Raw genomic sequence first — 17,223 nt, 5'->3', positions numbered from 1 at the left:
GAGGGATCCCTCCTCTGTTGCTCTCCCTGAGGTTTCTCCCTTTTTTCCCTTTAAACTGTGGGTTTTCTCTGGAAGTTTTTCCTTGTACGATGTGAGGGTCTAAGGACAGAGGGTGTCGTATTGTCCTACTGATATTCTGTACAAACTGTGAAGTCCACTGAGACAAATGTAACATTTGTGATATTGGGCTATATAAATAAACTCATTGATGAACCAGAACAGCAACATATTTCAGCTAAGGTGAATAGGAGCGATAGAGTGTATTATGTACCAAGAATCAGTCTGCAATTGAAAGAGTTTGACAATTACATGTTGAACCTTATGGAACAAGTCCATACAACAAAAAAAGGGGCAATTGAGTACAGTGCTGAAAAGCTTTGAATCCATTATTTTCATTGTTCAGCCATAATATTCTTTGGACAATTACTGAGTTTAGCCTTGACCTGCTTGAAGAATACAGAATTAACAGTTAATGCTTATCATGTAAGTATTTTAGAGTTCTTTGTTTGGAAATTTGAACAAAAAGTTGAACGTAATCATATTGCTTTCAAAGATTTAGTGATCAATATTTCTGGGAAATTGACACAGGAAAAAAGTTCACGACATTGAACAGAGCTGGAAATGTTCCCAGAAATAAGACAAGGTCATCAAGATTCAGTAATACAGCTCAGTTTAAACCATTTCACACAAAAGGCAAGTCAAACCCAATAATTTGAGAACTTCAATTAAGTGGTTCGGAAACTTTTTTTAATTTTTATTGGCCAAATACAATCTGAAATGCAAAGAGAAACAAGAATAAAAACCAAATTCAGATTGAAGAAACCAGTCAGCGAAATGGATCCATTCCTGTTGGGAGAACAAAGTTTAATATAGCCGTTCAGAATAAATGTATATTGCAATACGAAACCCTTACCTTCAGGAATTCATATCTATGATGGTAAATGGCCCAATGACTGCTTTTTGTACCATTCCATGGTTCTCTGCAAAAATATATATTTTAGTACCAGTCAACCAAACAAGTGTAATACAGCAGAAGTTGTGTACATACCTGACGCAACACTCCTCTGCCTCCTTGACTTGCATTTCGATTCACAGCAGTCACAAAGATTGCTCTGGGCCAAGTTGTCCAGCAACTCCCAACTGAGTTCATGAAGATTGGATGAAAAGATAATTAAAATGCATCTCAACTCTTTCAAATAAAGTCTCCAAAGTTTGAATAGTCATGAACGGGATCCATCTGTATCTTCAGTAGACTGGGCTTAAGCTGAATAAGTCATCTCATGTAAAACAAATTAACCTACAAGTCAGATTCTGATATATTAAAGTACTATTTTTACCCATGCCCTTCGACAAAGTGGCAGGCTTTCTTAGTGCTGTCAAGACCATTGGGATCCCAAGCCAAAAGTTTGCAGTGGATAAAGACCTGTTGAGTAGAGGGGAAATATAGGCGTCATGGCATAAATTAATCTCAGTTTCCACAATAAAACCTTGAATCTGAAAAAAATGTAAAGGCCAATGTACCTCTTCTCCCATAGCAAACGTAAAGGTCTGAAGTGATAGGCGGATCTCCGATGACTTTTGCCTTGGTTCGAATTTTGATCGTGACGACACACTTTCCAAAAGACATCTGTTGGGTTAAAGAAAATGTATTAGCATTACTACCAAGGTTGACCAAAATACGTTTTTTTTTTTTTTTTTTAAATCAATGCTCCATGAGTACCCTTTATTGGAGATGATGGGGTACATGGTGCTTTCAGGGTACAGCTCTGGTGTGGTAGCTGCTACACATTCCTCAAGAAGCAGCAGCAAGGGCTGATGGGTGTTCTGCACCACACTAGCCATGATGGGGATGATGGAGCCCAGAGGAAAGCGTGTAGATTCAGCAGGGCCTGAGAAGTCGTCTAGGGCAGTAAACAGAGGAAGAGTCATTAAGTTACAAAAGTCAGGGAGAGCTGCCGTTCGTAGAGAGTTTCTCATGTTGTTTACCCACCATTCATCAGGCCAATGTTAAACTGCAGATCTCCTAGACTGTAGGTTTTAAACACCGGGTCATAGATCGTAGCATACCAGTCTTTGGGCCTGCACAAAATAAAGCAGAAGGGTACAGAAAATGCTGCAAAGTGAAACTATTGAACTTATTAGTGCAAGCTTGTTTACTCCTACGGACAAATTCTTTATTCTTATTCCGCCGGGTTATTTTGTCCGTCTTTTTCTCCCACATCGCAGAAAATCTGTTCAAATATTACTTCTCATTCATAATTCCCGAGATACATCCCATAATTCATCACATTTAACGTGGAAGTCAATGGAGAAACTCTTCAGACTTCAAAAATCGTCATGCGACTTCAACTGCTAACTGTTCCTTCACACTTTCACTTAGAAACATCATTCCAACTTTAAAATGTTACACATCTTTCTGACATTATTCATATTAAACAACTTTTAAATCAGATTCATACTTTTAGAAATATTAAACATTGCTCAGACGTTGGTAAAGAGGCCATCTTCAGATTTTAACATTTGTGTGTATTGCGCAGCTCGTTAAGGCTAGAGTGCTTGAGTCACAGCTAGAGTGGAGGACTGCTTGAAATTCGCCTTCATATATATATATTTAAACCTGCCATAATTCCCAAACCCTACACTCCTGAGACATCATTTCTCATGAGAAACGTAGAAAAACATCTCGTAGCTCCATTAAAGCCTGTTGTACATTCAGGCTCATCTTTCCTCACAGCAGCAGCCGCTCACCTTTAGTTAGTCTGCCAAAAATGACACATTGACCCAAAACTATTAAAAAAAAGCACACTTTAGATTCCAAGGGTTCTTCAGATGCTTCACACGTTGAAATTTCACCGATATATGTTACGGTTCTTCAACAACTTTCACATGCAACACGTTTATCTCTCATTCAGAACAATGGAAAGGCTCTCCTCTCACTGATAACTGCACATCACCATGGAAACCTTTGATCTCTGGGCTCAAGGACAGGTGTTTCATAACGTCATTAGCTCAAACACCAATCATCACATGATGGTTAACACTTTGGCCCTGAACAGCTCTACATCAAATCTGATGTTACGTAATGTGGTGTTCCTATGGCAACGCATCCCTCGCCTAAAACACGACGTCGCTGTAACTCCAATGGACACGGTCCAATCGTCCCCCAATCTTCACTTGTATATCACCGGTCCATGCCTCAACAGCTGTACGCCAAATCTGAGATCTCACCATATGCCGTTTCCATGGAAACGCATCCCTCGCCTTAAAACACGATGTTGTCGTGATACTTAAGCAAATGGTCTGAAACAGCACCATACTTCAGATAATGGTTAATGATCTGGCCCTCAACAGCTCTATGTCAATTATGGGGTTTCATCCTATGCCGTTTCCATGGAAACGCATCCCGCGCCATGAAACACGATGTCGCTGTAACGCCAATGGACACAGTCCGATCGTCCCCCAAACTTCGCTTGTATATCACCGGTCCATGCCTTAACAGCTCTACGCAAAATCTCACCATAGGCTGTTTCCATGAAAACGCATCCCTCGCAATAAAACACGATGTTGTCGTAACCGATATGAAAATGGTCAAAACAACACCGGACTTCAGATGACAGTTAATGGTCCAGCCCTCAACATATGTGCCATTAGTGAATTTTCCTCAAAAAGCTGTTGCCATGGGAACGCATCCCTTGCAATAACACAATATTGCTATAACTCTTATGGAAATGGTCGAAAAGTGCTAAAACTTCACATGTGTGCCAACAGTGCAGCCGTGAACACATCTACGGGACAGTTGAGATTTCTTTAAATTCCGTTGCCATGGTAACACGATGCTCGCCATGAAACATGGTTCTCTTCAGTGAAAACGCTCCAAACTGCCCAAAATTTAACAGGTTCGATAACGATGAAGCCATCCACATATCTAAGCATATTATGGGGTGTCAAATACCGTTGCTATGGCGACAGATCATTCGTCATCAAGTTAGTTCAATAGTTTGCATTTCAAATATTCTGCTGCTTTTCCACTTTATTTTCTTCAAACACATTCAAGCCCCCAGTGTTCATGTATCATTTCAATCTAAATTCTTCACTTTTTTCTTAATTACATTTAAGCATAGCAATTCAACGTCAGCATAAAGTATTGCCACTAGAAATGTCTTCAGGAATTGCATTCTCTAGTTATGAACTGTTACGCCTAAGCTAAAAGACTTCCTCCAAAATGCAAAAAACTAGAGTGAACTTAAATTTGTGATGTTCCATTAAAACTATGGGAAAAACTCAATTGACAATGAATTGGGAACACAGTGTACCTTAGGGATTGTTCTCAGTAAATGTACATTTTTTGTTGAGAACACTTCAATAGATAAAGCTAATTTGGGAATAGAACAGAAACAGGCTGTAGATTCTCTAAATCATTCTCCCATTCATTGTCTATATAGCAGCTTCAGACTTTATACCTGATGACATCACAAGTTTGGGACGTTCTTCCATGCTTGGTGGCATTGAGAGGGAGAAGCTTATTAACAAATTGAACTTTCCCAGGCCATGAAAATTCCACATTGGAATTGTTAGTTAAGGGTAGTGTCACCCTTTAGCACCTTATGTTGGTATGAACACTAACCTCTCATATGCACAGACAACTGGGTGGGTGAAGGCTAAATTGTAAGAATCTGCAGAAGCAACGTAGGTCAGATCATTGCTGTACACCAGTGCATCCCCGGTGACCTGTTAGAGAGACAAAGACCCCCTGAGAGAGCTGTAGGAAATATAGCAGACTCACAGCTTGCAGGTTTAAAATATATATACACATACCAGTCTCCTAAAGTTACAGTCAGTGAGATCCACATAGAAGTAGGCCTCTCCTGCTGAGAAGCTAGTTGGGAAACAGTTACCCAGACGGAGAAGCGACGTGTCGGCCTGGGGTCGGCTTTCTGTCCACATCAGCGTCACAAAATCTGGCCCACAGTCCACTTTCATGTCTGCAACACAAATAAATTAAGTTCAGACTCAAATATTTGAGTCAAGGTTAATAACAAGACTTTAATTGTTTCCAGTCTTACCTGCATATACTGCCATGGCAGCTGCCAGGCTCAGAAGCAGTGCACCTTGACAAAATGAAACCATCATGACCGAATGCTTGCTACTGACACAGTGCATGTTCTTATACCTTGTTCCTGAGAGGCATTCATCAAGATAACGTATTTCACCTGGTGCCTGTCAACAGTCTCAGCTGCAGCAGATAGCACACTGATTACAGCATGGAGAGCATCCAATCACATTAGCCCTTACACCCAATTCATTTTTATTCAGCTTCATCAGCAGCACAAAATCACCATTTGTTAATCAATTTATTATCCTGTGTGACTACCTTACATTCTTATTTAAAACACTTTAAGGATGATAGTGCATGGGTTGTCTTAATGTTTTGATTTAGTTTTGCTGTTATATATATTAACATTAATATATGTATACGTTGGGATTTTTTGTTCAACTTCAAATCATGCAAGAAAAAGTTTTCTTTGAGAATTAAAAGGAGTCATTTCTAAACAAATGATCATTTGGGGGAAGGTAGTATTCCTTTATCAGATGTCCTGTCCTATTCAAATGTGTTATTTTTATATATTTGACCTAATGGAAACTCAAGGTAAGGGAAAAAGGTTCATTTAAGTTGTATTCAGTGAGAAAATATCCACACATCTGAATATTAGCTGTGTTGCTATGATGTCCTCTTTTAACTGCATAAACACGTGCCATGCAGGCCATCACTATTGATTTTATATTCATGGCTAGAAAGTAAACTATGCTAAATTCAACTGCAGGCATGAGTGCCCAGAAAATAAATTCAGATCAGAATTGTCTTTTCAAATGAGGCTCAACATAAATAATTGCCATAGTTGTAATACCAGACAGATCACCATAGCTTTTCAATCTGCTGGTGTATGTAATGTCAGAATGTATATCATGTGCAGAGCTTAATGTAAAATGGAAAGTGAAAGAAATTCAGGGGCTATACTCCAACTCACATGGCCATTAAAGGTTACATTATAATTGACGGTATCTTTCAATGACAAAAGTCACACATAATTAGTAAAGTTCTACTGATGGGACAGATGGACACAGTTGAGGACAGTAGGACCTTCATATGAAGTAAAGATACTCGTTTTATTCTCAACAGGAGTTAACAGTTTTATTTATACAGAGATTATAGACTACTTTAATCTGCATATGGATGTCGTCCTCCTGGGCCCTCTGTTCAGTCTCCCCAATCTTAGACTGGACTTCCTGTTGAGAAAATGTTTAGCAACGTCAGTCTTATGACAAGTTTTTAACAAAACTTCAAGACAAATACCATAAATAAATACTCATTAACCTTGGTCAGCAATGGAAACTTCTGATGCATTGTGGGCATTTTGTTGCGATGGATCCATTATGATCAGGGGTCCCAACACAGAAGTGTGCATGAAGCCGTTGGATTCTGAGGTGGAAAAAAAAACAATAACTTCATAATGAAAAAGACTATATTAAAAAAGCACACAAGTTAGCATGAAAGAGATACCCCATTCGTCTCCTCTCTTGGAGCGAGTGTTGCAGGTCCTAGAACAGCAGTCACACATGGAGCTCTGCATGGGGTCATCCAGGAGTTCCCATCTGAGGAGGCAGCAATCGTTAAGGCTCAAATACATCAGCATGGCTTTAAAACATTTTGTATACACAGAAGAAAAAAGCCGTTATAAAATGGTGTGATATTTCTATAAAAAATAAAAACTGGTAAAATTATAAATATCAAGTTAATGACCAAAAGATATATTTCCATCTACAGTGCAGAAAAAGGTCAACATTTTACAAAAGCTCAGGGCTTTTATTTTATAAATCTCAATAGGTTGGCTAATCATTTGAGTGCCCCTCCTTTTAAAACAAATATATTGTTATTCTCAAATATTTTAAAATTATCATTCGTCACAATTGTTATCTATACTTTGTTAGTTAGCAGGATATCATTTATTATAGATATATAAAAGCACAATACTGATCAAAGTAATGCATTGACCTACTTCAAGTTGGATATGTTACGCTAAAATAAGCTAGCATCCTTGGCTAATGGTGCATACTTGTTACTCATGGCATCAGTTGCATTCATCATATTAAACTGCTGGCCAGAACATTTTCACGTACTTCCAACAAATCAAACTCTTCCCTTACCGCTCATTTTCCTTTACATAGTGGCAAGCTTTCTTGCTCTCACTTAGAACTTCAGGATCCCATGCGAGCAGTTTGCAGTGAATGTACACCTGAGGAGCACATGAAACATACATGTTTGCTAGAAACCAAATATTCTTTAGAGCACTTTACATTTACCCCCTCACCTCCTCGCCGAGACCAAACTTGAAGGACTGCAGGTAGAGGATGATTGCAGACGAGTGGTACCGAGGGAGAAACCTGGAGTTTCCCTTCACACTGTCCAGGAGACACCTGAAGAAATTCAGATCAGCGATAAGGACTAAACTCCAGAAAACAATGAAAGAAATCAGAGACTGGATCTCACCCCTTATTTCTAATGATGGGGTACACATTGCTGTTAGCCTGCAGCTCAGGCGTAGTGGCTGCCACACATTCCTCCATGAGCAACAGCAATGGCTGATGGGACTTCTGCTCCACTGTTGCCCATATTGGCATGAAGGAGCCCAGGGGGATGACATTTGTCTCCGCTACCGCTGTCATTTGTTCTGTAAGGGGAAAAGTAAAAACGGCTCAGTGTGCATTTTTTGAGTGTTTGGCCTTTGGGAGCATGAGCCCTCACCATTTAGGAGCAGCATGTGGAACTCCAGCCCTCCTCGGCCTTCGGCAACACCTGACCCCGGGTTCAGGAAAGGAGGAACCCACCCCTTAGGTCTGAAATATATTAACAACATTTATCCATATATCAGCTTTAAACTTGAATTTCAATAAGAAAGAAGCTCCTACCTTGGATAAACGCACTCGATGGGATACACATAAGCTGCAGGACTCGACCTTGGTTGGGGCCTGAAAGTCAGCTCATTTTTGTAGATGAGATTCTTCCCTTTCACCTGAAGAAAAAAAAAAAAGAAGCTCATTATGACATTGAAAAGGCTGAGAGGTATTTTGGTGAAACATGGCAGTTACATTACCAGTCTTTTAAAATTGCAGTCATCTAGTTTGTAGTTAAACTCAGCTTTCCCCTCTCCCCTGGGCAGAACATGAAACCCAGATGGCATGCAGGTTCCGAGGAAGTGACGAGCTGCATATTGCCGCAGCCTCGAGGGGATCGTCCATGTGATGCTTATGGAGTCTTTTTCACACTGTACTTTGATTTCTGCAAACAAATCATTATTATATATTTCCCTACATTCCCCAACAAAAGCAGATGTTTACAAACATGTGCTAAGCATACCTGCATTGGCAACAGTCGTCGCAAAAAGAGTCACGACGATCACACCTAGGTAGAGTTGAGTCCCCATGACTGAATGATCTAGATCACACAGGAAGTGGCACCATTTGTAGACTCCCTGCCAAATGAGCTGAACGAGCAACACCTGTGTGAGAGCCGGGCAGCACCTGTCTAATTATACTGGGGTGTCATTTCACATTCAATTTCATTGTAGCGTTTTCTTTAGTATAATTTATATTACACTTATTCAAGTACATTTTTATTTATCTGCCTAATTGCTTTTTTATTCTACTGAATTTATTTTTCAACAATTACCTGATCATTTTACATACAACACTATTTATAAAACAATACAACAATTCAGATGAAACTACTTAAAGGCAATTTTCTAAAATCAGCCCAACCATAACAAGCTTCCAAGTCTATATACCTACAGGTTAGTAAGTCAGAGATGTGCAACTACATTTAACCTTTTGTTTTAAAACTTTTTTTTATAAATGATTATAGGAAGTGCCCTTTCTCTCACTTGAGCTCCCGCCCCCCAAAATGTCTATGCACGTCCCTGGCCCCCTCCGTCGGTAAATGGAAGTACTACAAAGAACCCTGTTAATTATGTGCAGTTATTTCACGATTTGTATTACATGGTTTAGTTGAATACTCGATTCTGATTGGTCAATTCAGAACACGTGACACGTCGTTAATCCAGAACAGACAGACGGCTGTCATGGACTGAAATGAATAGAGCAGCGTCCTCTGGTGGCCTCTGTATAGATCAGTCAGTCCAAAAAGAAACAAAAAGATAATTACCAACATTAAAGTGTAAGAGACATTTATTTGAAGTTAGCTTTAGCCTTTTTGATTGAGTTGGTGCAGATGCCCAAAGTGCATTATGTAGGGAAAGATGTACAGACTTTCACATCAGAGACCGAGGCCTGGATCCAACTTGAAAAGGAGTTCTCGAGTTTGGTTCAAATGTACAAAAGTACTTTTCGCTTTACGTGAGAAAACGACTGCTGTGTCTCAAGTATTTTTTTCCAATACATAAATCTTTGTATCACTTTTAACAGCTCATACAGACTGCATTATAAGCCTATTAAAAGTGATACTAGGCGAAAAAGGACTATAAAAAAGCTGCATGAGGAGACTACCTACATTTCCACGTTTGTAAGGTGTCATGTGTTACGTTAAGCTAATTCCATTGGATGTTGTCATATAATGACTCCTACTGTCCTGTGCTTTAGTAAAACCTCTAGTATGTGAGTGTTGAAGATATGCATAGCATACAGTGTTCTTCCAGTTATGCACTTTGGCGGTGGTGGTGTTCGAGGGAATTTGGGGATCTTTGCACAGATGAGAAAATAAACGTTTTTATTTTATGTACAGTATGTTATTAAACAACTGGGATTGGAACTGGCTCAGATTTAGTTTTGATTGTTGGTGTTTTGTCATATTCTGTGTTTTTAAAAAGGCTCTTTTTAGTCGGAGCCGTTCACCGTCATTGTGAGTGACTCCGTGCTGTGTGCCGTCATGGATCACTCTGGAAATGTTCCAACAAATATATAAAACATTTCAGAATCATCCTAAACTTCTTTTCTTTTGCTTTCACCTCATAAATATTGACTCACCTCACGTCATGTTTCAGTATTATCAGAAATGATTTATCCTGAAAACATGCATGAAAATATCCTGCTCCATCTATTAAAAATGTTTTGATTTATTTTGATTTGATAACATTTGAATTACACGTAAAAAAAGAAAATTCACAAAGAACACAAAAACAAAATGTTCAAATAGAAAGTTTACTAAACTCAATCAAAATATATATTTATTATTTAATTAAAACCAGATTTTCTTTTGCATCAGATCATTATCAAGCAAGTTTTTGTACAACATTCTTAATTCCTTAATATGCAGTATCTCAAGTAAAAGCTAAATAAATGTCATATTGACAAAAAATGTCTTTAATTGCAATCATGTTAAGCCATATTTATGCATGAAGGTGTAGTAAAACGGCGCCCCTCCGTTACAAAGCACCGTCTGTACAGACTGAGCTACTGCAGCCTATCCACTATACAGTTTATACAGAAATCTAATCGGGGGGCAAAGACCAATAAACCTAAATAAAGCTGAACTACGTGAGGAAGAGATGTACCACCTAAAGTCCTAAACCTCACATAACACATTTTACAGTTGACATTTTAAACAAGGCACACTTCAGCTCTGCAGTCATCATCAGATCATGATCCATTAATCCATGGAGAGATAGATCTCTTCAGGGTGTGCCTCCTCAATGATCAGCCCGTGTAGATACAGAGATCATACTCTTGAATTTGCATCACTAGTCGAAGAGAAAAGAGAGCAGGAGGTGAAAAAAACAAACACACTATCAGCCTGTCACATTGAGCACAGAGCATTTACATTTATTTAAATAAAAATGAAGGGAGCAAGGGCCTCTTATCATCTGCATCATCCTGGACTTTACCCCTAATCTAAGAGAAAAGAGAGCAGGAGGTGAATAAAGCAAACACACCATCAGCCTGTCCGGCACCATCGCCTTGCGCATTGAGCACAGAGCATTTCCATTTATTTAAATAAAAGTGATGATGATTTTTAACATAAAAATAAATTCTAGTATCAAAATATGTTTATTCAAACATCATTTAACATTTAAAAATCCAGTCTACTACACACACTAAGATAAAGCGACTTGCCATTTGAGAAAAAACTAGCAGAAACTACCAAAGCATGTCCAGAGCAAACTGTTAAGGATTCATTTCAAACGTGTTGCAGTTGCTGATTAAAAATCTTAAGGAATGTTAAATTATGTTGTATCATAACAATTGTTTGTATTCTTTATAATCAGTAAACCTGCCGATTTTAATCTGATGTATACCCTAACCCTAACACAAGTTTAGAAAAAACCCAACCGTTACCACACGATTAAGATTGTGCATTCTTGAAGAAGACGAAGTGACGTCAGCGTAATCTTGCCTCAGGGAAAGTACTGCGGTGTGAATGCGATTGGCACTAGCCCCCTGGCGGATTCAGTGCCGTGGTACTTTAGTGCCGGCACTAAAGTACGGCAAGTCCTGCGGTGTGAAAGCGGCTATTGAGCACAGAGCTTTACATTTATTTAAATAAAAGTGATGATGATTTTTAACATCAAAAGGACATTCTAATCAAATCAAATCAAGTTTTATTTATAGAGCACATTGATCAACGATTTTTGGTCAAGCCACAGTGCTGTAGGCCTACATGTACTGTAATAAGAACACTTTACAATTACAAGAAAAGACAATCATTTACAACAGAAATATAAAAACAATACACAGGGAAATGTCAGGTGTCATACTCCGCTCTGACTAGAAGGCCATGGAGAAGAAGTGTGTCTTCAGTGAGGATTTAAAACCCCCCAGGGTCTGGCCCGACCTCACATGGAGGGGCAGAGTGTTCCAGAGCCTCGGGCCAGCTGCTGCGACGGCTCGGGTTTTGAGCCTAATATCAAAATAGGTTTAAAAATCCAGTCTACCATAGACACTACGATAAAGCGACTTGCTAACAACCAGACGTTTTGCAGTTGCTGATTTAATAGAACATGTTTAAGCATGTGGCCTGTTGCATTTTATTAAATAAAAAATGTTTGCATTCTTCAAATAATTCAGTTTTTTTTGTTATTTATCCTCTTTTTTCCCCCTTCTATGTCATTTTCTCCATTATGTTCAGTTACTGCCCACCATGAACTCAGTGTTTTTTTGTATTAAAAGTGAATGATTAGGATAACTGCTTCACCATATAACTTTTAACAGCTTGGGCTCTTTATGTAGGAAACTACAAAGCAGAGTCCTCGCTCTAAAATCTTAAAACTATTTATTTTCTTTACCTGGCTCTCTGTTTCTCATACCTCTGGCTTTGATCGATCAAGCAGCTTTCCAGCAACACCGAAACACCCTTCCCAATCTTTATCAAGGATGTTTTTCTTGATTCCTTCAGTCAACTTCTCTTTTGCTGAATTCCCCAGAAGCTCTTTCAGCACTTTGCCCTCCTCTATTATAATCAGTTTCTCGTACAGAAATCTTTTGTCGGAACATGCCCCTACACACGGCAAGACGAAAGTCACGAAAGCAACTACAAATAGAATCCAGCCACCGATAGCCTAGAGAAAGGAAGAAAGAAAGAAAGATGGTTATAACACAACAGTTACATTACTTCAGATAGAACTGATGCTGATAAAGTAGATCCAGAGAGGAAGCACTCACCCGGGAAGTGTTCTTCAGTTCAGTTTTGCGAACTGTATCGTTGAGCGTGATGTTCTTCTCAGCTTTGCAGGCTAACTTTGCCTGTTGTTCAGAGCCGTCATTCCAACAGCAAACATACCAGTCTCCATCGAGGAGCAAAAAATCAACCCACAGCGAGCCGACTAATAATGCCCTTAAAAAATGATTGACATAAAAACAGCAAGGACCGCAGGAGGGGTATTCACAATGAGAGGAATAGTATCTACAGATGCTTTGGAACGAACTGTCCGCCACCAGCATTAAGAAAAGTATGATAAAGGGTGGCAGACCAATGTACAGGAAGCATGCCAGTACTTGTGGTTTGCAGGTGCAGGCAAAATCCCTGTTGAGCAAAATAGTGTAGGTAAACATAGATATGATCGCAGCGTAGGTGCTCAGCTTCTCAGTGATGATTTTTGTTATAAAATGCTCCATCTCTGATGTGCGGCTGGCTTCAACTGACAATGATCAAAGTTCCGCAGCTGCACATTTATATACACCCACAAAAAAAGCATTTGCTGTTTGTATTTACAAGCAGTGACAGGGATGCTGGCACCGTGTTATCTTGTGAACCCCAAATGTTTGTCATCATGGCACACCCAGATTGGTGTATCAGCAGCAATAGCATTGCAACCGCCAATAAATACTGTGCTGGGTAGTTAGGTTTAAAATGACCAACTGTCTATCAAAGCAGTGAAAATGTGTCTAACCAGATTGGGAGCAACAGCTTTCTGTGACAGAGATGTCCATCAAACATCAAAAACATTATGTTAACCTCTGCACAGACTTGTTTTTTGCAGCTCACTTACACAATTTCTCTTACTGAAGTCTCTATGAACCAGTGGTTGCGTTAGACTTTTTTGTTGTCCGTCATTTTGACGGACAGGATCGTAACATTTCCGTCATAATCCATTATTACCCGTCATTTTATTGTTCATGTTTAAAAACCTGTTAAGCCCCAAAGACCTGGCGACACTGTGTCTCAGGGCTTCTTAATATTTAAAAAACTATGAATGTGTCATACCCTCCTGGGAAGAAACTCAGCTAACTGATGATACGAACCATTTTTACCGAAACGAAACACAAGTCTCACAAGAAGGGTCTAAATGAGCCATGAGCGAAAACATGCTAACGCACTTAGCACAAAACTCTAGGTATAAATTGATCGATATACTTATCTGATCTGTACAAACAAGTTTAGCTAACATGCTGAGATTCCACAGATAATATAAGTATCATCACTGAGCGATCAGAACTCGCGACAGGGGAAGCAAATACAGACAACACACGTAGCTTTAGGTAGCAAAACACGGAGATATGCTCACCTTTAGCTGTTATTCTGATCAAAAATTGTGTTCAATGGCATTAAAACGAGAAAAACGCGGCTGAAAGTTAATCCATAGGTTAATCCAATGTGTCTGTGTGGGATTTTTCATTTAGGGACTGGAAGAAACCTGCCGCCCAAACTTGGATGTTCAATCTGACCATTGATTGACAGTTTTAGATTTAACCTGCTCCATATCTGGGGATAAGATACTGTTTGATGAATGTTGACATGTTTGTAATATTGATTGAGTTATAACAGGTAACACAGATACAGAATCAGTGGCCAAGGGGCTACTGTGAGAGGTGTAATTCCAGAATGGGAATACCAAAGAAGGTGAACTGTGATAATGAAACAATTTTGTAATATTTCAACAGGTATTAAAGTAACTGAGGTTTGAAATGTAGAAAGAACATATTACAGTTAAGTTAAAACATAGTAGTGTAATGAGACAGAATTTAATTTAGACAACATCTTGTAACTAGCCTGGTAAAGAAGTAAAAGCCATAGACTTTACTGTTTAGGAACTTTAGGTCATTATGGGGATGCATTTAATTTGAATTCATAATAGAAAGACATTTGATGACAGTATGTTGGATTTCTGTATTCATTTTTCAGCTTGATAATATCTAAGCAGTGACAGGTAGAAGCAGTATCACCAGGAAATCATTCACTTTGTCAGTATCATGATTTTAGTTGTTTTTGAATCCATAACATTAGTGTGTTTCTTTACCAGAGACATTAGCAGTTCATATTATATTTAGATTTTAAATAGGATCTCAAGGATTTCATTTATAATAACACAGATGCTTCTCAGACATTCAGAGCTATTGAGATATGTTATTTAGTTCACCTGAAGATGGTGGAGTTTATTTTGTTGACACAGGCCAAGTATTAAGATTCTGAAGTGGCACTGGCAGAGGAGGTCTGCAACTAATTTAGAAAACCTGTCCACAGACAGCTGTTGTTTTAAGACACCCCACCAACAGGCTCCAAGCGGCCTACCAGTGGTGGGTCAAACACCCGAGGGCCCAGAAGCCCTGAGCGTAGACTTAAGGGGTGGGTATCAGATTTCTCCACACAGGTTGCTGACGCCAAAGGGGGACCCGAGGAGCAGGAGGCCGACACAGCGGAGTTCGTCTGGCTGAAGGTCATCAGGTCTAGGTGGCTCAACCCCAGGTTCTCCGGCCTCTACAGAGTGACCCTAGGAGAAAAGGGGGACATCCCTACAGCAGACGACTTGGAAGCGGCCATCAGCGGACTGGAGGAGCAGGATCCTGAGGACATACATCCAGCAGACGGCCCAGAAGCCGCCGTCAGCGGGCTGGGGGACGAGGACGCCGGACTTCTCAAGGCAGCAGAGGAGTCTACTTCTCTCTGATCAGATTAATCAGTTCCACCTTTGAGGGAGAGGCCGCATCTCCCCCTCCCTATTGTTTGGGTTGGGGGACAGACACAGTAGCAAAGAATGACAGTAGTTATGTTTCAAATGTCTTATGTAAGTTGATCTTTTGATTATAAGATCAAAAGGGGGATTTAAAGTATATTTTGAAGTATTACAATAACGTGTTTATAGCAGAAAGTTCAATAAGGCGTATTTCTGGTATATTCCTTTTAAATGTCCCATTTTGAAAGTCTTGTTGCAGTTCCCAGAATATCAGGAGAGTGTTAGGGTCTCTCTGTTAATCATACATGGTTTTTGCAATTAACAGGGGAAGCCAAAGGGGGTTTTCCTCAAAGATAATACAGTTAAATTCTTGCTAGTTAATGATGCACATCTTGCAGGCCTTGAGACTTGGGTCACACAGTAAACGAGACAAAGGTCCTTTTGAGCTTATCAATAAAATGTATTCATTCCTAGGAAGTTGACTTCAAGGTGAAAGGAAGTTCACAGAAGCCTTTAAGCTACGAGAATAATTAACTGTTGTTAAAGATATGCAGGATACGAAAGTACGTGTCTTTTGGAGCAGCTACATGTGATTACTTTTCAAACTAGGTGTGTGGGTGTTTTATTTGATTTCTCTGTTTTGCTCTTTCATGTGTGAAGTACTAAAAAGCTACAAACATTGTGGAGAAATTAGCTTAAACATGTTTATTACTCTGTATGAAAAAGGAACAGTTGTGGAGGACTGGAGACATTCTTCTTAAGATTTTCAGCATGTCAGATATCAGGGAAATGTACTTGTCTTAAATAGATGTGTGTGTTTAATTACTTTGTATCAATAATAAGCAGTAATGTTTTCCTTGTTATTAATTGATATTAAGGTAACTCACAGGTGATATTTGTATAATCCAACTATAAACAACTATATCTTAAAAGCTGCCAAGAGTATGTGAAAACAATGTGCTTTAACGACTGAGGGGGAGGATAGGAAAAACACTGTGCAAGGAATGCAGGACGAAGGGACACAGAGACTCTTGTCTTCTAGGTCTCTTGGCTGGCACGTGCTGATTGGGTACGACAGGCCATGTGTTGGTCTCTCCCAATGAGATAACCGCTCTGGGGGAAGTCTCCACAACACCTCCTCCTCGGTTTTTACTATGAAAGTTTGCGTTCTCTCTAAATTCGCTCTCTTTTCCCTCCTGCTCCCAAGATGGTAAGATGTCTTCCAGGGAGAGGAATCAGAGCCGGAGTAAGCCGGGTTACTTCGTGATGTTGTATGGTTGTATTGTATTGTTGTATCTGTGTTTTACCATTAAAGCAGATGATTGTGTAAACCTTATCCTGGTGCTTTTGAGTTTTCCTTCTTTTAAAACAACTCAGGAACGCGCGGGACAGACGTTCTGTCTCAACATATGTCACTTTCAAATGATTGATAATCCATAATTCCATTTATACGTAAAAATCTGAGAATTAATTAGCTGCTAATGGTAGCCACCAGAGTGTATCGCAGCTTCAGGCTTTGGCCACGCGTCACTCTCACTCCTTATTTGGTAACGTGTGTCCTCTTTTTTCACCTCGTTTATCCACACCATCACAATTACTGGGTTTATTAAAAAAGCTTCGGACACTCAGCTGCCATGACATTTTGGGATTGCTAAAGCCGGTTAAACAACGAGGCAGGGGCGGAGCCAGGAGGTAGGTTGGAGTTGCTATAGCATCTCCAACAATTGGCCTAGCAACGGCTTAGCAACCCCATTGTTTTGTTATGAAAATGTATCTATATATATTTATACACATACTCAGTCGACTTGGCCACTAAGGATGTAATATA

The 17,223-nt window shown here is 39.5% G+C and overlaps 2 protein-coding genes and 1 long non-coding RNA gene across 3 annotated transcripts; all 3 read right to left on the bottom strand.

Moving 5' to 3' along the window:
- Positions 1-1,521: 1,521 nt before the first annotated feature.
- On the bottom strand, positions 1,522-3,543 carry LOC307038010 (zona pellucida sperm-binding protein 3-like; the record flags this gene model as incomplete). The annotated part of the gene is made up of 4 exons (XM_079679300.1): positions 1,522-1,627; positions 1,721-1,901; positions 1,991-2,079; positions 3,518-3,543. Coding segments are annotated over 4 exons (402 nt in total), but the record flags the coding sequence as incomplete, so codon positions are not given.
- A 2,713-nt stretch (positions 3,544-6,256) lies between these two features.
- Positions 6,257-8,558, bottom strand: LOC307035304 (zona pellucida sperm-binding protein 3-like). The gene is made up of 10 exons (XM_079674443.1): positions 8,414-8,558; positions 8,151-8,335; positions 7,966-8,069; positions 7,802-7,893; positions 7,547-7,727; positions 7,368-7,473; positions 7,204-7,292; positions 6,560-6,651; positions 6,374-6,478; positions 6,257-6,285 (listed from the first exon to the last, which is right to left on the bottom strand). Exons 1-10 carry the CDS (start codon positions 8,478-8,480, stop codon positions 6,272-6,274), a joined length of 1,035 nt encoding a protein of 344 aa, XP_079530569.1. The 5' UTR covers positions 8,481-8,558; the 3' UTR covers positions 6,257-6,271.
- Positions 8,559-10,779: 2,221 nt separating this feature from the next.
- LOC307035177 lies at positions 10,780-13,505 on the bottom strand. Its single transcript, XR_013807040.1, has 3 exons — positions 12,667-13,505; positions 12,291-12,563; positions 10,780-11,905 (listed from the first exon to the last, which is right to left on the bottom strand). It is a non-coding gene; the product is annotated as an uncharacterized lncRNA (long non-coding RNA).
- Between the last annotated feature and the right edge of the window lie 3,718 nt (positions 13,506-17,223).

The sequence above is a fragment of the Notothenia rossii genome (genome assembly GCF_949606895.1).
Source record: "Notothenia rossii genome assembly, chromosome: 4".
Lineage (NCBI taxonomy): Eukaryota > Metazoa > Chordata > Actinopteri > Perciformes > Nototheniidae > Notothenia > Notothenia rossii.
Note: the sequence above shows the minus strand (reverse complement) of the source record. Positions and strands in the feature narration are given on the sequence as shown.

Bases quoted from the DNA above. Each gene is read 5' to 3' on its own strand.
- LOC307035304 (XM_079674443.1), bottom strand. From the start codon at position 8,480: ATGGGGACTCAACTCTACCTAGGTGTGATCGTCGTGACTCTTTTTGCG. The intron at 8,070-8,150 runs GTAATGTAACTG...TTTTTTCTTCAG, and splicing joins ACTGCAATTTTAAAAGACTG to GTGAAAGGGAAGAATCTCAT. The intron at 6,479-6,559 runs GTATCTCTTTCA...TTTCCACCTCAG, and splicing joins CAAGAGAGGAGACGAATGGG to AATCCAACGGCTTCATGCAC.